The sequence below is a fragment of the Urocampus carinirostris genome, chromosome 3 (assembly GCF_059441175.1).
Source record: "Urocampus carinirostris isolate Australia breed hairy pipefish chromosome 3, RoL_Ucar_1.0, whole genome shotgun sequence".
NCBI classification, from domain to species: domain Eukaryota; kingdom Metazoa; phylum Chordata; class Actinopteri; order Syngnathiformes; family Syngnathidae; genus Urocampus; species Urocampus carinirostris.
The window spans coordinates 53,574,859-53,596,769 of NC_142351.1; the positions used below are offsets into that span (position 1 = coordinate 53,574,859).

At 38.7% G+C, this 21,911-nt stretch overlaps 2 protein-coding genes across 2 annotated transcripts; one reads left to right on the forward strand and one right to left on the reverse strand.

The window, feature by feature from the left end:
- Positions 1–903: 903 nt before the first annotated feature.
- ogg1 (8-oxoguanine DNA glycosylase) lies at positions 904–7,469 on the reverse strand. The gene is made up of 7 exons (XM_088332472.1): positions 7,243–7,469; positions 5,229–5,566; positions 3,485–3,664; positions 3,220–3,398; positions 2,999–3,146; positions 2,873–2,922; positions 904–1,212 (listed from the first exon to the last, which is right to left on the reverse strand). Exons 1-7 carry the CDS (start codon positions 7,362–7,364, stop codon positions 1,000–1,002), a joined length of 1,230 nt encoding a protein of 409 aa, XP_088188598.1. The 5' UTR covers positions 7,365–7,469; the 3' UTR covers positions 904–999.
- A 3,541-nt stretch (positions 7,470–11,010) lies between these two features.
- Positions 11,011–20,248, forward strand: qars1 (glutaminyl-tRNA synthetase 1). Its single transcript, XM_088332470.1, has 23 exons — positions 11,011–11,219; positions 11,779–11,929; positions 12,258–12,364; positions 12,435–12,510; positions 12,597–12,661; positions 12,802–12,855; positions 15,051–15,111; positions 15,188–15,262; positions 15,345–15,430; positions 15,500–15,586; positions 15,658–15,757; positions 15,832–15,910; positions 15,996–16,235; positions 16,308–16,400; positions 16,482–16,619; positions 17,136–17,223; positions 17,301–17,447; positions 17,746–17,847; positions 17,911–18,003; positions 18,077–18,204; positions 19,154–19,220; positions 19,305–19,430; positions 20,037–20,248. Exons 1-23 carry the CDS (start codon positions 11,109–11,111, stop codon positions 20,085–20,087), a joined length of 2,325 nt encoding a protein of 774 aa, XP_088188596.1. The 5' UTR covers positions 11,011–11,108; the 3' UTR covers positions 20,088–20,248.
- The last annotated feature ends 1,663 nt before the right edge of the window (positions 20,249–21,911 follow it).

Below are 21,911 nucleotides of genomic sequence, written 5' to 3' on the forward strand. Positions count from 1 at the left end.
GCCGACAACTTTTTCAAGAAAAAAAAAGCAAAAGATTTTTTTTTTTCAAATAAAACTTTCCTTTATTCCGATTTCGAAATCTTCGTTCGGTTTGGAAATTTCGGTTCGTTTGGCAATTTGCATACTCGGCAGCCGATCAGAAGCTGCATCGAATAACTTCGTGCATTCGTACTCTCCCGAGCGTTATAAGCTCATGCATTTGCATATCATTTTCCAAAGTAGACGCACAAACAACACAAAAAAATGGAGAAGTGGTTAGGAATCAAGCCAAAACCTCAGCCCCAGAAGAAAGATTCAAAAGAAGCTAACAAAATTGATGACGCTAGAAAATGTAAACGTACATTAAAAGCATCGTGTAAAGAGAAGTTCAAGTGGCTTGTAGCAGAAGAGGCAACACAAACATTGCATGAATCAAGATGAGTAAATACAGGTACATACTGATGGCAGATGGAAAACAGTGATATCATATTGATGCAATCAATGTTATAGGTAGATTTATAATAAACTTAATTTTAAAGTGTTGTTCTGTTATATATTCTGATTATCAATAGTTAATACTTTGCAACAACAGGTTTTTTAGTCGTCTTATTATGTTTCAAGTTGTGAAAAATGGGGAGGGCAACTTTATGGCTGGGGAGGCAACTTTTAAGAGTTGTCTGCCCTGGTGTCCGGTAACTTTTTGTCATGAGTTTCAGACACTGATTTCGTTATTACAGACTAATTGATTTTCTTACTTATCCTAATACTGTTTACTTTATTTTTAAAATTTTATTTAGCGAGAACAGTGGGAATGTTTTTAGCACAGATTTTTTGCGGGGAAAACCCAGTTTAGGCCCACCTCACCCAGACTCTAGCACCGGTGACCCCCAATAAAGTTGAGTTTATGACCCCTAGTCTAGAGAATTGAAGGAATGGGACCAGCCTTTTTTCATTATTTTTTCGAACAGAGAAAAAAAATGTAAACAACAACAACTTTACTCTTTAAAAATTAACATTATGCTATCCAGTCTGCTCCTCCTTAAAGGATTTCCTTTTCTTTCCTTGACACGCTGATTTCAATTTCCTTTTTTTCCCTGTACCCTTTTTCAAAGTCGTCGCATTTGGTCTCTTGCATGTAAGCATGCTATCGCCGTTTGACTCTTGCTTTTCCCTTTTCAGATGTGGCGTTTCTTTCAACTTTTGGAATTTCTTGAGATCGGCACAGAACAACACCTATAAAACAGAAACATGCTCTGTGATCCGAAAAGACAAAATTGATGAAAATTTCATAACAGTGTCCCCTCTAAATGTCGTGACTTGTTCTCAAAAACTGCTCTGAACATTGACAAATGTAATATCACCCAGAGTGACTCAGTCAAAAATTTAGGTGTCATATTTGACCCCGATCTGTACCTTTAAACACATGTGAAGAATATTACTAGAACAGCTTTCTTCCATCTCCGCAACATTGCTAAAATTCGCCCTATGCTATCTCAGTCTGATGCGGAGATTATAATTCACGCGTTTGTTACCTCCTGTCTCGATTACTGTAATGCACTACTCTCCGGTCTCCCAAAGTCCAAAATAGGAAGCCTTCAGCTAGTACAAAATGCTGCAGAGAGGCTTTTAACTAAGACAAGAAAGTTTGATCACATTACCCCGATTTTAGCTAACCTGCATTGGCTCCCCCTTTAGCTTAAGATGTGATTTTAAGGTTCTCTTGGTATTATACAAAATCATGCATGGACTTGCTCCCTCATATCTTTTAGATATAATTTCCCCCTATGTTTTGGTCCGGAGCCTTCGCTCTGAAAACGCTGGTCTACTCGTGATCCCGAGAATGTTCGAGAGCGTTCTCCATTCGGGCCCCGGTGCTGTGGAATGCTCTTCCTCCTGGGATTCGATCTGCAACCTCAGTGGAAATGTTTAAATCGAAGCTTAAAACACACTTCTACTCTAAAGACTATGAATAACCTATATTTTATGTTGACAATATCTGTGTATTATTTGCCCTCATGTAGGTTTTAGATGAGGGGATGGTGTCATAATAGTCTGTAATTTGCAATAGTCTTTGATCTGTGCAGCCCTTTGAGACTCTTTGTGATTAAGGGCTACACAAATAAACATGACTTGACTTGGCCCCTCTACATATGAAATGTATTTGTTCCTGCATTGAGTTTGTTTCTCGAATGCCTCATATCTCTAACAAAATTTCCCGATAAGAAGTAACTGAAAACCAAATAATCCATTCCCGGTCTCCCAAAATCATCCAAGTTAATCCTTAATAGCTATAAAACATATCTTACTTATCACTATAAAACATAAAGTAATGACATCAATAAGATATTAACAAAATAAAAAGCTAGCTGATTATGAGCACTTTCCATTGAGGAAGTCGGCAGTTGCTAATGGAGGTGTATGTTTGGTGGTGGAGGAGTGAGGGAGCATGAGAAACTGTTAGTAGTACAAAAGCACTTAATGTACACTTAAAATGAGTTACTGTAATTTTAAAATAAATCTAACTGTTTTTGTTTAAACTGCACTAATTTCCTTTGCTTCTCTTCTTTCTCTTTTTTTGCTATCATAAGAGTTTCATAATTAACATGTCTTCTATTTCTTTTGCCCTTTCACCTGGACTTGCAACACTTACTGTCTAAAAAAAACTATCCAACGAGATTTGTCTCTGAAACCCCTTCAAAATGTTACGGAAATGCGTAAGGAAGGAGTTATTGAAAAGGGGCTGCCACTTTTTAGGTGTTTCTTTTTAACAAAAGCAGCAACTTGGATTTTCTGTTATGTCGGACAGGAATTTTACTTAAAAAACATTTTGTAACTCGAAATTCTAGTAACTAGAGTAGCTCGTATGCAAAGGGGTCACTGTACATTTACTTACCGACTGTGCCCAACCGGCGTAAGGACCCCATAGATTCCTAAAGAAGTCACCTGTAAATCATCAAAGATTAAAGCTGCATAGATACTTCCAAAATATGATGGATGAGGCATGTCAACACATACATACCAATCTCTCTGTGAAGCTTCTCCGTGATGCTTTTTGGCTCATTGAAAGCAGCGTATTTATAGTCTCGCTTGGCAATTTGCCACACGTGTGTGTCGATTGGCACCGCCTCTGCTTTATCTAGTGACATTAGGCACACACAATCAGCCACCTGCAGGAAACAAAAGTCCATAAAATCAGAGATTAAATCACGTTTTAAAAAGTAGTCATTCAACTTGCTATACCTTTGTGCCCACGCCAGGGAGGGCACGCAAAGCGTCACGGGCCTCCAGATAGGGGACACCACGTAGACCCTCGAGCCATCCGTGACCATGGTTGTCTAAAATCTGCTTTGCACTGTGTTGTAAGAACCGAGCTCTGTATCCAAAGCCAAGTTTCCTAAGGCATGCCTCGACACTGCTGTCTAGTAAGTAGAAAAATGAATACGCAACATTCTCAACTGAAAGAAAATTCCTTTAAAAAGAAATGAAACAATCTCCCAGATGGCACCTGCCAATGCAGACAGCGAAGGAAAATCATAGTATGCGGTTTGATCGAGCTTGCACAGCAGCTTGCCTTGGGCCTCACACAACCTTTCCACCATGCCTTGGATTCGAGAGATGTGGTTGTTGGAGGTGCAAATGAAAGTAAAGAGGCATTCAGTGGGGTCCTGGCGAAGCATTCGCACACCTGTGAGAGGGAAAATGTGAATATGGGACATTTGTTGCTGATATATAACAGCATGCACAGATTTCCTAATCCCTCGTTTATGGCGATTATTGGAGAACAGAACCCCCGCAATATGCAAAATTCGGTGAAGTAGAACTCCCATTCTTAACATGTGCAGACCCCTGCTTACAGCAAAAGTCAACTGGAGATAAGAGATTGCGGCAGTTCATTTTAGACAGGCAACAATGGCATGTTTCAATGGGCCAAATCGGGAAAAGGAAAGCGCTCTGCCGCCTCCTGCTCTCTTCCATAGTTGGACAAGGATAATGGATCGTGGCTGCGCAGAAAGAACATAACAAAAAGAGCCGCCATGACACAAATTTGCTCTCTTGGCCCCAGCTCTCAGCAATAGTCAATTGAAGATAATGGGTCTTGGACAAAGCCATACATTTCATTTCAAATGGGCCAGAACGGCATGCCTCCCGACAAAATAGCCTTCTGTCAGTCACCGCTCGCAGCATTATGGGATTGGGGATAATATATTGTGGCCGAATGAGTGTGATTCATTTTAGGCAGAAATGATGGCAAAGGACCACTTAGGCCCCAAAAGAGAGCTCTCTACCGGTCCCCACTGGGAGCAATATGGGATTAAGATTAATGGATCACGGCCACACGATTTTAGGTCATTTTAGGCAGAAATACAATAGAATCTAATTTCAATTTAATATTTATAGTGCACATTTGATCACATTACCCCGAGTTTATCTAACCTGCATTGGCTCCCTGTTAGCTTAAAATTTGATTTTAAGGATCTTTTGGTATTATACAAAATCATGCATGGACTTGCTCCCTCATATTTTTCAGATTTAATTTCCCCCTATGTTCCGGTACGGAGCCTTTGCTCTGAAAATGCTAGTCTATTAGTGATCCCAAGAGCCAAGAAGAGATCCGCAGGTTTGAGAGCGTTCTCCATCCGGGCCCAGGTGCTGTGGAATGCTCTTACCCCTGAGATTCGATCTGCAACCTCAGTGGAAATGTTTAAATCTAAGCTTAAAACACACTTCTACTCTATAGCATACGAATAACCTATATTTTATGTTTATAATATGTGTATTATTTGTCCTCATGTAGATTTTAGATGAGGGGATGGTGTCATAATAGTTTGTAGTTTGCAAGTCTTTGATCTGTGTAGACCTTTGAGACTCTTTGTGATTAAGGGATATATAAATAAACATGACTTGACTTGACTCAATCAAATTAAAAAGTGGCATCCTAATGATGAAAGAAAACTTAAACACAAGATGAAATATCAGTTAAAAAAAAATAGTTATGGGTAATAGTATAAAAATGACCAGTGTTTTATTTTGCAGCGTTGAGGGTGATTATTGCCTTTGGAAAAAAGCTATTTTTGAATCTATTATTTATTGACTTGATGAAAAAAAAGAGCCGCTAGGCCCGGAAAACATATGCTCTGGCTGCCCCCGATTGCATATTGCTGCGATCGGGGATAGTGAATCACAGAAAATTTTGCACTAAGGCCGTGCAGCATAAAGCGCAAAGTAGGGAGGAGTTACAGTGGACTAACCAGTGAAGATGTTTGCAATTTTTTTAAAGTGAGGGTCCGCTGCTCCCCACTTTAAGTACAGATCTCTCAACTCGACATTCAACTGGAAATAATCTCTCAAGAGTGCCTCATCCTCCTTTTCGTGTTTCAGGTTAAGAGTCTCGACTTCCTCCTTCTCCATCTTCACGTTTACTTTGTACTTTACATCAGACTTATTTTTCCCTGTTACGATTCCTCGTATACGATGTCTGTCGTTGTTTTTGTAAACGTGGTACCACAAAGTGTCCTCATTCTGAGTAAGCGTCCAAACTCGTCCTCCCATTACTCCAGTCCAGTGGCCGTCAAACGTCTCCCGCCACCTGTGGACAAGAAATGAACGTTAACCTTGGTTTAAATTCAGTTTGAACGGTTGCTAGTTGTAACATTGAAATATGTCACTGCCTATATTTAGTCATGATTATATAACTTCTTCATGTATTTCGTTGTAATTATGTAACTTTAGTTGGGTCTTATTTCGTAGCCAGAAGTAGCGTTGAGCGCCATTGTTAGGTCTGTTACCATTACTTATTTGAAAAGAACACACAATGAGAGACGGGGAACATCAATTTTAGCTTATGGGGAGATGTGATCAGCTCAACTCCTGAATCTTATTCGTGTAGTGGAGGGGTGGAAAATTAAGTCAGGCAAAAGTTGAGTTGCTTGAATGGCTTGGGTAAGACTTCCCCCAGGGGTGATGAAGCTAGTCAGTAGGACAGTACTCTATTACACTGTGTAACTAATATGTTTAACTTTGCAACAGATTTGTGATGAGCTCAAGGACCACTCTTTAAATATAATTAGAATTTCCTTTTATGCTATTTATCATACCATAGTCCACATTTTTACCATGAGATTAGACCTGGCACTCCAGGATAAACATAAGAGAAAAATAAAATAAAAAGAAAGGAAAATTAGGTAAATATATTTACAAGGCGGTGGTTAAAAAGGATCAAAGTTGGAAGTGCATTGTCACAAGAGTGCAATCACATTTAGCAGCAACAAAATCCCCAACCAAAATAATAAATAAGCAATGACTATCCCTTTTTCTAAACATAGGCAAGATATATATTTTTGACAGTCTCGCACACTTTTAGGGTCTAGGAAGGCCTTAGTCCTTTTTAGGGGACCTGTAGCACCTATCAGAGGGAGAAGGTCGGGGAGGTGGTGGATGGGGTGATAGGGGACCTTCACCTTAAAGGTGGGGTGCATAGTTTTATGTGTCCTTGAAACGTTTAACATTAAATATTTTCTCTTTTATGTGTTAACAATGCCCATCTGAGTTCAAAGAGCCTTTGTATTTTTTTCACTGCGCCTAACTATTTATTTTACTTTTATCATCGATGTTCCGGCCACAGAGCGCATTAGAATGGAGGAAAGGAAGCGGAGGGATTGGGGGGGTATGATGTCACACGCATGCTTAAGGTTTTCTTTTGAAATAAAACTGTTGTACAGTAATTAAGAAAGGGACTGTTTCAAATACTGTCCAATCACTAACCCAAATCCCCCAAAAAGATGAGTTTATAAAAGTGGATCTAAGAGAGATATGTTTATGCAAGCACCATACAAGCAACTTGGCAGAGGCTGCAATGATTATTTCAGCCAGAAAGTGGCATTAGCAAGTAGAACATTTTGAAGTTACGGGAAAATGGGACACATCCTAAATTGAGGAAGATGGTGAGCAATCTTAGTGTTTTTTTACAGCCAATATATGTAGTTCCTTTTAGCCCAGAATATTCCGTAAATAAACATTAGAATGAGCTGCTAATCCTTTTTTAGCTTTTGTTTTGAAAACCTACCTCCTTGGTACCCGGAATCAAACAACACACAGAAGAAGAAAGACAATTTACAACCGTGGATACAGACAATAATGTTATATTTGTTAACTGATCCATTGCAGCATCATACAATGACAGGTAAGCAATATGATACTTTATAATTGGTAAGGGAAGAATATTTAAGCAGTTTATCTCCTCCATGTTATTCTTGGGCATCTTACCGGAACGATTGTCCACAAGCAAGCGTGAGATCAAGTCGTAGTTCTGACTTTTTGCAGGGCAGAGCTCTCCAAGGGTACACATCTGAAGAAAGAAAGCCACACGTTGCCATAACTTTACGCATTTGTTGACGGAAGGTAAACGTGTGAAATAAGTGCAGGGAAGCTCGAATAGCCTATCTTGTGTCCCTTGTTTACATCCTTGTCTTCTTCTTTTAGCTAATTATAGATTACAACCAATGTTAAAATGCATGGCGCCATCTAACGTACGACAATGCGCAGCATTTATGTCACAACTTCTAAACTACAGTATATTCCTTGGATCAAAGCATCTAGAACAGTGTTTTTCAACCTTTTTGAGCCAGGGCACGTTTTTTTTTTTACATTGGAAAAATTTCGTGGCACACCACTAACCAAAAGTGTTATAAAAAGACACTGAACAGTATGTTTAATTACAATATATGTTATAATACCCCCTGTTTTTACAGCACAGACTCTTGACAATTACATAATATTTGCAGAAAATGATTCATAAATGTTTTATGAAATTTTAAATTTTAAAAAGTGACATTGGATGCAGTGGTTAGCGCGTGTCTTGGGTACCTCCTGTGTGGGTTCAAATCCAGCTAACGGACTTCCTGCGCGGAGTTTGTATGTTCTGCCCGTGCTTGCGTGGGTTTCCTCCGGGCACTCCGGGTGCATTTCAGGGTAATTGGCCGGTCCAATTTGTCCCTAGGTGTGAATGTTGTCTGTCCCTGTGTGCCCTGAGATTGGCTGGCAACCAGGTGTCCCCTGCCCACTGCCTGATGATTGCTGGGATGGGCTCCAGCACCCCCGTGACCCAACTGACGATGAGCGGTGCAGCTAATGAGATGAGATGAGACATTGGATAATTTCTCACAGCACACCTGACGATCTCTCACGGCACACTAGTGTGCTGCGGCACAGTGGTTGAAAATCACGGATCTCGAAAATACTTTTCTTAGAATTAATATTGTGGTCAGCCACACAGCCCATTCTTCCATCTTCGTAACATTGCTAAAATCCGTTCAATACTGTCTCAGTCGGATGCGGAAATTATAATTCATGCGTTTGTTACCTCCCGTCTCGATTACTGTAATGCCCTAGTCTCTGGTCTCCCGAAGTCTAGAATCAAGTCTCTTCAGCTGGTACAAAATGCCGCAGCGAGGCTTTTAACTAGGACAAAAAAGTCCGATCACATAACACCGATTTTGGCTAACCTGCAATGGCTCCCAGTTAGCCTTAGATGTGATTTCAAGGTTCTCTTAATATTATACAAAATCATACATGGACTTGCTCCCTCTTATCTTTCAGATCTGATTTCCCCCTATGTCCCGGTCCGAAGCCTACGATCTGAGAGTGACGGTCTTCTGGTGATCCCAAGAGCAAAGAAGTGTTCTGCTAGTTCGAGAGCGTTCTCCATCCGGGCACCGGTGCTCTGGAATGCTCTTCCCCCTGAGATCCGATCTGCAACCTCAGTGGAAATGTTTAAATCTAAGCTTAAAACTCACTTCTACTCCATAGCATATGAATAAGCTACTCTTCTCGTCGACTGAAAAATAGTCTGTGTAATATAGTGTAATAATCTGTGAAGTCCTTTGAGACTCTTCGTGATTTAGGGCTATACAAATAAAAATGACTTGACTTGACTTGAATATTACCCGATGCAATTAATTAAAAAAAAAAAGAAATTAAAAAAAATAATAATAAAAAATAAAATAATGTTTTTTAAAAAAATAATAAAAAATTAAATTGATAAATACAACAACGTCAAAAAATGCATGACTAATACAACCAACCAACTATTTTTCCAAGATGTGAAATGACTTCCAAGTTTTTGTCCAGACACTTAATAATACGGTCTTCGGTGACTTGAAAAGCGCAATATAAATGCAAAATATTTACAATTAGATTTGCACATTTAAATCTTGATTATTTCTGTTGCTAAACCCTAAAGTAAAAACAATAGGCTTTTCTCTCTAAAATGGGATACTCTTATTTCTTAAACCACTTGGCAGGTATTTTCAATAAAGTGTCAATAAAAATTGTTCAAACCTCATATTGTTAGAATATGATATAATGAAATTGTGAATGTATTTAATTGCTGTTAAAAGAGTCGATAAAAATTGTTCAAACCTCATATTGTTAGAAAATGATATAATGAAAATGTGAATATGTTTCATTGCTGTTAAAAATGTCGATAAAAATTCTTCAAACCTCATATTGTTAGAAAATGATATAATGAAATTGTGAATGTATTTAATTGCTGTTAAAGGTGTCGATAAAAATTGTTCCAACCTCATATTGTTAGAAAATGATATAATGAAATTGTGAATATGTTTAATTGCTGTTAAAAGTGTCGATAAAAATTCTTCAAACCTCATATTGTTAGAATAAGATATAATGAAATTGTGAATGTGTTTAATTGCTGTGAAAAGTGTCAAAAAAAATTGTTCAAACCAAAACCAAAAAAAGTAGTTGAAAAAAAGTAATACAATAAAAACAACGGAGGCACGGTTAGCGCGTGCGTGGCACAGATCTGATGTCATGGGTTCAAATCCAGCTACCAGCCTTCCTGTGAGGAGTTTGCATGTTCTCCCCGTGCTTGCATGGGTTTCCTCCGGGCACTCCGGTTTCCTCCCACATTCCAGAGACATGCATTTCAGGTGGATTGGCCGGTCCAAATTGTCCCTAGGTGTGAATGAGGGAGTGAGGTGTCTGTCTCTGTGGGCCCTGCGACTGGCTGGCAACCAGTTCAGGGTGCCCCCTGCCCACTGATAGCTGGGATGGGCTCCAGCACCCCCGCGACCCTACTGAGGATAAGCGGCGCAGCTAATGGATGGATGGAATAAAATCACTGACTAAGAAACTGCACCACTACAAAAATGTAATCGTGTGTACTCTATCAGCAGGGTTGGGTAGGGTTACTACTACCAAATACACTAATAAAAGACAAAAGAAACTAAATATGAATAAAATGACTAAATTGTGTGCAGGCTTGGGGAGTAACGGAATACATGGAACGGCAAAAATGATGTTGGCAAGCTGTTTGGATTTATTTTCATTTTGTTTCTGTCGCATTTTATGTTAGTTTTGCCGGAGATCAAAGAGATCAAACCCAGGAGAGAAAGTTTACCGCATGTTGTGAGTCATCATTTTATTCATATTTAGTTTATTTTGTCTTTTATTAGCATATTTGGTTGGTATTGGAGTAATCCAAAAGTAATTGAAAGTAATCAAGTTAAAGTAACCCTACCCTGTCTATCAGTAAGATTTTTTTTAATGCTAAATATATGATTAGAGCATTTAAAATGACCTGGGAACATTTTCTGACTAAATATTTCACATACAGTGGTCTGTTGGGTAGTTGAAATAAACAGACAAAAAAACTACAATTGAAAAAGTTGCATCACGAAATAGGGTGACTTAACCGACGGCAAGGCACAAACAATATTTTCATCATGACAAAATTTGTCGTGTGCTGTTGTAAAATCACGTGTAATTTTAGTATTAGGATGTGTATTTCCAAATTCCTAATTAGAGCATTGGAAAAAAATGCCCGGAATGGTTTTCTGACGCAATAATTCGCAGACTATGGTGAGATGGGCTCGTATAACAGGAACGTCGCGATTGGTTATATTATTTTTTCTGGGAGGCGCGTTCACGTAACACCATAATCTCATTGGCTACATTGCTTAACCCTCCGCTTCCAATTGGCTCATATTTTAATTTCTCTTTCCTCCTTTGAAGCAAACAGGAAGTGTTCTCCCTCTTTCTGGCCGTAGCGAGCTGGCAGGGCGGCGGTGTTTTGGTTTTCACTTGAACCTGTTGGAGAAAAGTGGGGGGAAATGGACGAGACGTCGACACTATTCCTTTCCATTGGACTGAGTGAGCAAAAAGTGAAAGAAACTTTGAAAAATGCTGCGTTGAGTACAACCTTGAAGAGCGCAATAGTTCAGGTCTGCCCCCTCAACTTACCTTTTCGTAGAACCCACATTGTGTGGACAGCTGTGACAGGCACAGTGATAGTTTTTTGGTTTGCAACAAACTTGCGGGGGGGGGGGGGGGGGGGGGGGCGATGCTTTGCGGTCAGGGTCACATTACGTTTAGTCCCACCTCACTACTTTTTAATCTGCATTTGTGTTGGGTTGACTAATGCATTATATATGCACGTTTCTGCCCCCCTCCCTTGTGTTTTTTCATCTTTTTAAAACTCTTAACCCATTTGTCAAAGCCCCCGTGTGTTATATTTGACCACTAGATGGCATTGTGTTCGTAGCGGCAGTATGCCATACAAACATGGTAGCGACCTAAGTGGGAAGCCACTTTGTGGAAAAAAAGAACATTAGTAGGATAGTTCATGTTTTTTTGCCCTGTATATAAATAAATGTGTTTTATTTTCCCTACTGAATGATTTTTTTGTGTATCACTGGTAGGCAATAAAAACTATAAACTATCCCTTTGTTGAAACTTGTACTTTCCCCTAATATTTTTGTTGTCTTTCAATCGATCCTGTAGGCTCGTAGTGTAAGTGGAGCAACAGAAGTAGAGAAAGCAACGGGGACATTGTTGTACACCCTGGCCTCTCGCCTAAAAGACACAAAACGTCTGGCATTCCTTGTTGAAAACATAGCTCTGCAAAAAATAACCACAGAGGCACAACTCGCAGGTAAGTTGTGATCTGATGCAACAACACTGATGCATGTAGGAAAGCAAAATACTTAATAGAAAATTTTCCTGCTGTCTCAACACAAACAGCCCAATTTGGGTCGTTTTTTTTTTTTACATTTGTCGAATAATGCATGTATTATCTTTCTCAAAAACATGGGATTTACCCAAAAGTCATGACAGTCCTTTCAGAAGATAACATGTGAATAATTCTGATATTATTAAATACTGTAATCCCTATTTTATTCTAAATAATGGGGACCAGAAGACCATGCGACATGCCAAAATCTGCTAAGTAAGAATGTTCTTAAGTGTTTCTGATTCCACAGCTGCTTTGGAATTTTTAAAGACTCGCCCTCAGGACTTCAACCTCAGTGAGTTTAATGAAGCTTGTGGAGTGGGTGTGGTCATAACACCAGAGCAGATAGAAGATGCAGTGAGTATGCACTCACATGAAAGTTTTTGAAAGTATGTGCACTGCTCACTCTTTGTAAATCATTGCACAGGTCGAGTCTGTGATCAAGAGGCACAAAGAAGTGCTCGTAAAGGAGAGGTACCACTTCAACATGGGCCTGCTAATGGGTAGGATCTGTCACCTAGCTGGCCAGATGTTTCTAAGACGAGTGACGCTTTGTATGCTGAAATAAGGGTTTTGGTGTTTGGTGCAGGAGAGTTGCGCTCTTCTCTAAAATGGGCTGATGGAAAAGTTCTCAAGAATGAGGTGGACATGCAGGTCAGTCTGAAAAGTAGAGTGTTGAGACTTACAGTACAGTATGCTAAATATTTGCACTTTTTGACGTATGAGATGGAATGTTATTACCTTCCTTTAACTATCTTAAATACCATAAGATGACATCAGCTTTTCTTTTTAAGGTCCTGCATCTGTTAGGCCCAAAGACAGAAGCTGACCTTGAAAAGAAATCTAAGGTAACTCCTCAAAAATTAGAATATAGAATAGCCTTTATTGTCATTTTAACAAAAAGCTAAAACAAGTTTGAGCATTTCAATTTTGTAAATTTAAAACCTTAAACATAATATAACATTTGTAACATAGCATACAAATAAAAAATAAGATTAATTCATCTTGTGTAAATCAAAGAGTCATGATCAATGTAAATTAAGTTAGATTTGGCCTAAGATTTGATGACCATTTTTGTAATATTGAAATGTGTCTCTGAATATATGGTATTAATTGTAGTTCTTCATTCACAATAAGTCAATTATTTCAGTCATTTATATAATCTTTTACTCTTTTAGATTTTAGTGTAATTATCTTCCACTTTGTATGTACAGTGCATACATACAGTGTTATTCATGGTTTAAACTAGGGTTTTTAGTTTGTAATTAGGAGAAGGCTTTGAGTTTTATTAGTGAATACCAGATCCTGTCCAGATAAAATGCTAGTTTTAATCATTGTTTTTCTTCTACCTATTAAGGTTCGTTTTTGTGTTTTCCGTCCCATGGTATAAAAGTGATTGTCTGCCAATTTGACTTTTTATTTGTGAAACCATACAACGGGAATGTCCAAAGTCCAGCCAGGAGGCTAATTATGTCGCTGATCAAATTTTGCTGGCCTGCGGCCTCTGTCACAGAAATGATTATATGTGGCCCGCCAGTAATGTTGACCGCAGAATAAAATACATTTATATCAAAAAAAGGAAAAAAAATCATCTGTTCACAAGATGATGGCAATAGCCTTAGCCACCTTGCCCTTTGCTTTCTGTGAGAATTTTAGCCCAGCCCATTTCTGACAGGGCAACTGTAAATAACAAAAAGAAAAGTTGACAGTCAGGGCAGCCGCTTCCTGGACAAGTAGGAATTGGAGTGTTCTTTCACCGAAATCCGAAACAACTGCGCCTGCCTACATTGTCAAGAGACTGGCTTTTTTCAAAGAACATAATATTAAAAGGCACTGCCCGACCAAACATGCTGTCGACAAAAAGCTAACTGAAAACGAATGCTGTGAAAAGGTGGAGCAACTGCAGTTTTGATTAACAAATACGTGTCCATACGATGTCACAAGTCACTGAAATGCATCATGCCATATGTCATTGGAAAGCTTAAACTCTTCGAATTCAAGATATGATTACCGTTCCATAAAATACCCATTACAGGAACATCAGAATCAGTCTAAAACAAGATACCTGAAAACTATAAGGTCGGCGGAACACACCATTACGTCCCCTGGCTGTCTTCAACTTCTTTGAATATCCGCAAATATGGCTTCGATACATCCAGCACTATCCATAGAATCCAACCGTGTAAAATCATGAAAGAAAATAACGTATGCAAGGTGATCATTTTTGCACATAATAATGGTGCGCACAATTATCGATTTGGCTTCTGGAATAGAAGTCAAATAAATCTTTAGCCATTTTTTAAATTTTATTTTTAAAGTAAAATACAAATTTGCAAACGTTTTAGTGTAGTAAAGTGGTCGTCTAACCTGTTTTCCAGGTAAGATCCTCATGCTACACTCATCTACAGGCATTTAATTGCGAAAAGAAATTTAGGCGAGAATAAAACTTTCTATATCAGTGTGTTCCAATGCAGATTACTTAAAGTTTGTATCACTTGCAGTGATGATTTCCCTTTGGGACAAAACTTCAGAGTCATATCTTTCAAATGAGACCATACATATTCTCCAAATGGTTCAAGAACAGCATTCAATTTACTTTGGGTATATTTTGGATTGGGATTTTAGGTCAAAATTGTACAGGAACGGCAAGGGGTTAAAGAATGTTCAAAGAATACCAGGCTGAATAGTCGCCCCTCACATATTAACAGCTTACCAAATCGGGCCCGCTTTCTGAAGTTTGGACATCCCTGCCATACAGCCTGTTTTTTTCACTAATAAACACAGAATATTTTGTTTAATAGTGTGATTATAACACATACTTAAACTGAAATGCTCAACTTGAGAGCTAGTTTTACCCGTCTCACAACTCTGATGTAAACAAACAAGCAGAGGACAAAGACCCATTTCAGCCTTTTCGCACATTCCTGTATAAAAATGGAACAAACACACACATTTACACAGTTTTTGTTATCTCAAATTTGTTTAGATGAGGTGACGCTAATATGAATATTTCACTAAAAGTTTTTCTCTGAATACCATGCAGCCCCAGAAAATTAAGGTTGAGAATGACATCAAGACGAAAAAAACAGAGGTGGTAATTAACGGTAAGTTATCTTAAGTTGTTTTACTGCAGTTAAATGTGATGTTCATGTGTTTGTGCTTATCAAATGTGTTGTTAAGGTGATGCCACTGGGGCAGAGGGCAAGTCCTTAATGGAGCAGCTAAGGGGAGAATCTCTGAAGTTTCACAAACCAGGTAACAAAGGCAACAACCACAAAACGAGATACAGTGCATTTATTTTCTCTTGATTGAGCATCCTTCTTACCAAAATATAAAGGGGAGAACTATACAACTGAGGGCTATGTGGTCACACCAAACACAATGAACTTGCTCAAAAAGCACCTTGAGCTGTATGGTGAACAGGTGAAATAATACATCAATAAGAAGTTGGAAAAACACACACACAGTTGACAGATGTCTTAATTGTGTTAGATACGCACCCGTTTTCCTCCGGAGCCCAATGGAATCCTTCACATCGGACATGCAAAGGCCATTAACTTTAATTTTGGTTATGCAAAGGTAATTTTCTCCGCTGATACTTTTCTATACCTTGGACTTACGGGCTTTTTACACAAACACGTTTCCCACAGGCAAACAATGGAATTTGTTACTTGAGGTATGATGACACGAACCCAGAAAAAGAGGAAGAAAAATACTTCACTGCTATCAAAGATATGGTGGAGTGGCTTGGTGAGTTGGTGACAACAAAGATTTTTTCTTTTCTCCATGCAAATAAATTAACCTTATATTACGGTGTTGCACAGGCTACACTCCGTACGCAGTCACGCATGCGTCAGACAACTTCCAGGAACTCTACGATCTTGCCCTGGAACTCATTCGAAGGTTGGCTTATTAATGTTTTTCTGCTAGACATAGTTATAACTAGGATGGATGATTCTTTAAATAATGGCCATTGTTTATCACTCAGGGGTCACGCCTACGTGTGCCACCAGAAGGGGGAGGAACTGAAGGGCCATAATACCCCTCCATCACCATGGAGAGACCGTCCTATTGAAGAATCTCTGATTTTATTTGAGAGGATGAAAAACGGGATGTTTGCGGAGGGAGAGGTCACGCTCAGGATGAAGACTGTCATGGAGGACGGGAAAATGGATCCTGTAGCATATCGGATAAAATACACGCCACATCATCGAACAGGGGATGAATGGTAAGCAAATCGCCTCAAATGCTGTTTTTTGTCACATATTTTTTACGAGAATACTACTATACTTGATTACAGGTGTATCTATCCCACTTATGACTACACCCACTGTCTGTGCGATTCCATTGAACACATAACACATTCATTGTGCACCAAAGAGTTCCAGTCCAGGTAGTTTTTGGTTAATTTTTCTATAGTTACCCTATTTTGAGACATGGTAAATATATAAAAATGTACTCTCTACTTTTGCAGGCGGTCATCATATTACTGGTTATGTAATGCCCTGGACGTTTACTGCCCTGTTCAATGGGAATATGGTCGCCTGAATCTCACCTACACTGTGGTTTCCAAGAGGAAGATCATAAAATTGGTGGAAAATGGGGTGGTCAGGTAAAACGGCAGAATGTGTTACATTGTTTTCTTTCTTAGTTTGTTTAATTTAATATCAGATTTTTTTTTAACTACTATAACCACATCACGTGTAGAACTGTACATCCCGCAGACAATCTGAGTTATAATTTTTACCTAAAAATACTGTATAAAGGCATGTGATGGTTTTAGTCATGTCAGATCTATAGTAGTTAAGATGTTTCCCTAAACAATTAATTATATTAAGTACATGTACAAAGGTTGGCCTGGAAAGTAAACGGTTTGGGCATGTTACTGTAGTTTCTAGACATATATATAATTTTTGCAATGCAACCCTAGTTTTTACAGTACTTATCATTTCATGCAGCTTATCATTCGATTTGCCTTATGTAAAAAAGGGCAACTTTTGAATGTGCGCCTCATATTCCAGGGAACTTCATAGTCCAGGAAATACGGTTACCCTTTTTTTAACCTCAATTTCATGATACATCAGTGTACAATTTTTATTTACTGATTTATCATGTTGTCTGATTGCAGGGACTGGGACGACCCTCGACTCTTTACTTTGACTGCACTGAGGAGAAGAGGCTTTCCACCGGAGGCTATTAACAACTTTTGTGCTCGGGTAAGAACAATAACTGTCTTAATGGGGAATTCCCAAGAACTTTTACAATATTATATGTTTTCCTGACCCATTTGAAGGTGGGAGTCACAGTTTCTCAGACGACAACTGAGCCGCATCTTTTGGATTCGTGTGTTAGGGACGTGCTCAATGAGACGGCCCCGCGGGCCATGGCCGTGTTAGAACCTCTCAAAGTCACTATAGTAAACCTTTCGGAGGGTGCCAAGGTAAGTTTCAAAGTCAGGATATAAATGTGTTTCTACACTAAGACCTTATGGCCAAATCATCGCTGGGATAATCTGTCCTATTTTGTTTATATGACTGTGCTAAAGTTATACATACGATAGTTGAGTGGGTAGGGTTTGGAAGAATGAAATATTCACTCTACTTTTTCCTGAAAAATTCTTGAAATGCAACCTGATTCAACATGCCAGTTGGCCTAATATTGTAGTCTATATGTTGATCTGCTTATGCGTCCAAGTGTGTCCTGATTACGCAATTACTGTCCTATTCTCTCTGTTTCAGTCAGAAGTACAAGTGCCAGATTTTCCTGCTAATGAGGCCAAGGGTAGCCACACCGTGCCATTCAAAAGCACCATCTTCATCGAACAAAGTGATTTCAGAGAGGTTTGTCTTACACACACTCAAAGAAATCACCCATGTCTGCGTAAACCCTTCCTTTTTTGTCAGGTGATGGAGAAAGGCTACAAGCGTCTGACACCAGAACAGCCTGTAGGCTTAAGGCATGCCGGATATGTCATCTCTGTAAAGAAAGTCATTAAGGTACGACTCCAATTAAGCATTTTTGTGGTGGTGGGTGAATTTGCTTTGATTTTACGTTTATGCTGTGTTGCAGGACACTCAGGGTAAAGTGGTGGAACTGGAGGTGAACTGTTGCAGCTCTGATACAGCAGAGAAACCAAAAGCCTTCATCCACTGGGTCAGCGAGCCGCTTGTGTGTGAAGTGCGCATCTACGAAAGACTGTAAGCGCTCATTTCTTTATTCACACACAATAAACCGCAGTCCATCGTCTATCGCAGTTAACGGGAACCAGAATATATATACACTAATTTTTAGTATGTGTTCTGCCAGCCCATGCTCGCAGCAATAATCGGCAGGGGATAATGGATCGCGGCTACACAGTTGCTTTGTTCCTTTAAGTGGGTAGAATAGAGGAAAAAAGCAGTCAGGCATAACAAAAATTTGCACTCATGGACCCTGCTTTCAGCAATAGTCGACTGGGGATTGCTGCTAAAATATTATAGTACATATTAGGCGGGATACAATGCAGGCTTCGGTGGCCAAACCTTCCAAAAATGTGTTTTGCTGCCCCATGCTCTCAGTAAGTCAAGTGGGGGTAATGGATTGAAGCCAAAACCTTGCATTTCATTTAAGGCAAGCTGGAACAACACATGCACTGACAAAAGGGCCTTTCTCCTGTCCCTGCTTACAGCAGTATGGGATTAGGGATAATGGATAGCGGCCCAAAAAATCCACCAGGCCCGACAAAAGTGCACTCTGCCATTCCCTACTCGAAGCACTATGGGTTTAGGAATACTGTATCGTGGTCGCACAATCGCAGTTCATTTTTTGGTGGTGCCGAGGGAAAAAAAAGCTACAAGGACCTACGTGAATGCAGCAATACTTGATCAGGGATATTGGGCCATGGCATATTTCAACCTAGGCCACAAAGCACGAAGTAGCTTCAGATTACAGTAGATCATTTTTACCCAATATTTTCCAAAATTCTCAAATAGCACAAAATTTCAAAGCTTCTCTTAGAAAGTAGGAAAATCTGAATCTTTTTAGGTTTAATAGAGGCACTTGAATTGATCACAAATACATAATAGATAAACCAAGATGCGCGGAGTTTACTGCACACAATTAAACAAGGGTGTTAAGACTATTTATATCCACTGTTTGTGTTTTTAGATTCCAACACAAACATCCTGAGGATCCAGCTGAGGTACCCAATGGCTTCCTGAGTGACATCAACCCAGTAAGTGCTGGATATAGTTCTTTCTCTTTTTTTTGGGTGAAAAACAAGAATTCAAAAAACTAACATTCACCCCTCCAAATGCAGGATTCTATGCAAATTATCTCTAGTGCCTTCGTTGATACCTCCGTCAAAGGGGCAAAGGTTTTAGACAAATTCCAGTTTGAAAGAGTTGGCTACTTTTCTCTGGACCACGACAGCACTGCGGAAAAGGTACGTTGAAACAGCTGTATATTAGAAAAAGGAAAGGTTAAGTTTTAACGCTGCTTTGACTTAGCAGTTAAAGTTAAAATGCTTCAAGGGACAGTGTGTACTTTCAAGGGTCTCCTTGTGGTAAAAATAAAATGCTTTCATTACAAAAAACAACATGAGTTTAAATCATAGACAAAATATACTAAATGGGCATTTTTACAAATGCTTGTAGGTTGAGAAATCTGCCCTTTTTTTACCTAACATGAAGGAGCAGACATCCTGCTTCTACTGGTATCCGAAAAACCAAAAACCTCACAAAAGGCTGGGCAAAAAATGAGTAGAAAAATTGTGTGGTACTGTCACTTTGAGTCTCCGTAGTTTATATTCTTACATGAGCATTTCAGCATCCGTTTGACTACACAACACGGCGACATCTAGTGGTCAAATAATATATACTGTCCCTTTTTAAAATGTTCTTGAACGTTAAAGTATAAAAGCTGCTACAACTAGGTTCCCAAGACATGAAGTTTTAAAGATTTAAATTTCTACAGAGCAAATTGTATTTGGAGAAATTGAATAATGTTTTTTTTGTGTGTTTATGTCCTTTTAATTTCTTTTTTTTTGCAGCTTGTCTTCAACAGGACAGTTACTCTCAAAGAGGATCCAGGGAAGATCTAAGTTTCTGCTTGAGATCAAGCACCACGTCCCGCTTCCCATGAGCCCAAGGACACATTCTAAAATCAATTGAATAACATCATGCATTAAACGAAACAAATGTTTTTGTGAACTTTGAAATAAACATCACAACTTTGGGGAACTGTATTGTTCCTCAGGGAATATTTTATTTTCCGTTTTATAATGCACAGCATTATGCTGGAAGTGTTTTAAACTGTGCAACATTAGTGTGAAATTACGAGTATTTGTAATCGTTCACCATGACCTCATTAATTTTTAAATATCATATATAATTTCATGTCCTAATGTTATGTATGATGCATGGTGGATGCTGTCAAAGCCACGACAATGTTGCCAAGCATCATTTTGTTTTTGTCAGACGGTGCTCTTGTGTATCAGGGAAAATTACAGTTAATTGTAAAACAGCTGAATTGTCTAATTTTCTTTTAATTGAAAAAATACAACTGTGAGGTTTACAGGTCTATACTGAAAAAAAACTGATGATTTTTTTTAATTTTAATTATTTTAATCTAACCTAGAGGTCACTAATGCAGTGCCCAAATATATACGTGTGTAAGTTATATATATTTATAAAATATATAATCACGGATGATAGGGGATCTTTTCACAGCACAACACAATTATTCACAAACAATGGAAAAATATGATTTTCATGTTTGGCATTGAATGTGGTGAGAATTAGTTTATTTTAACAGTTGAGTACCTAAATAAAGTTTTACATCTCAACCAACTTACCACAAACATCCCATACATAAACAAGTGGGATCCATGAACAAAAAAATATGCCTGAGTCAATTGTCATACTTAAAATGTAATTGAATTTATATAGCAAAGCGCTTTACAATGTGCTTCACACTTTCCCTTTTACAAACTAACATGCAATGCACTACCTGCTCATTGTGATCAATAGGGAGTCACGGAGGAGCCGGGACGCAAATTTGCAACATCTTAGTCCCAACACGAGTGCTTTACCTCCTGAATAAAAACATAAATTAAAAAAACAAGAGATTTAGCAGTGAACCGACAATAACATCAGATCAAACTACAAGGCTGGGACTTCTGAAACAGAAAAATACTGAACACTATTGTCTTTCAAATGCAGCCGGACTGGATGTCAGACCTCTCACATCTCTACTGTCTTCTACAGGGCTGGGTAGGGTTACTTTAACTGGATTACTTTCAATTACTTTTGGATTACTCCTATACCAAATATGCTAATAAAAGACAAAAGAAACTAAATATGAATAAAATTACTAAGTTTTGTGCAGGCTTGGGAAGTAACGGAATACATGGAACTGGCAAAAATGATGTTGGCAAGCTGTTCGGATTTATTTTCATTTTGTTTCTGTCGCATTTTATGTTAGTTTTGCCGGAGATCAAAGCCAGGAGAGAAAGCTTACCACGTGTTGTGAGTCATCATTGTATTCATATTTAGTTTCTTCTGTCTTTTATTAGCATATTTGGTATTGGAGTAATCCAAAAGTAATTGAAAGTAATCCAGTTAAAGTAACCCTACCCAACCCTGGTCGTCTACTGGAGAGAAAAGGCGCTTAATTAGTGTTAATCTTAAAAACAGATATAAGTTGGAGACTTGTATTTTTTTAACATACATGGAAATTTATGGCAGTATGTTTGACATGCCTGGTTTTTACAGTATTTTATTTGTTAAGTGCTTGAGCATTTAAAAAAAGAGTTTATTTGGTTTCAGTGTATGATAGAATATTAAAGTTATATATATCCATCCATTATCTGCACCACTTATCCTCAGTAGGGTCGCGGGGGTGCTGGAGCCCATACCGGCCATCT

Bases quoted from the DNA above. Each gene is read 5' to 3' on its own strand.
- ogg1 (XM_088332472.1), bottom strand. From the start codon at position 7,364: ATGCGTAAAGTTATGGCAACGTGTGGCTTTCTTTCTTCAGATGTGTAC. The intron at 3,399-3,484 runs GTGCCATCTGGG...TCTACTTACTAG, and splicing joins TTCGCTGTCTGCATTGGCAG to ACAGCAGTGTCGAGGCATGC. The intron at 3,147-3,219 runs GTATAGCAAGTT...TGTTTCCTGCAG, and splicing joins TCCCTGGCGTGGGCACAAAG to GTGGCTGATTGTGTGTGCCT.
- qars1 (XM_088332470.1), top strand. From the start codon at position 11,109: ATGGACGAGACGTCGACACTATTCCTTTCCATTGGACTGAGTGAGCAA. The intron at 15,112-15,187 runs GTAAGTTATCTT...TGTGTTGTTAAG, and splicing joins AACAGAGGTGGTAATTAACG to GTGATGCCACTGGGGCAGAG. The intron at 19,431-20,036 runs GTACGTTGAAAC...TTTTTTTTGCAG, and splicing joins ACGACAGCACTGCGGAAAAG to CTTGTCTTCAACAGGACAGT.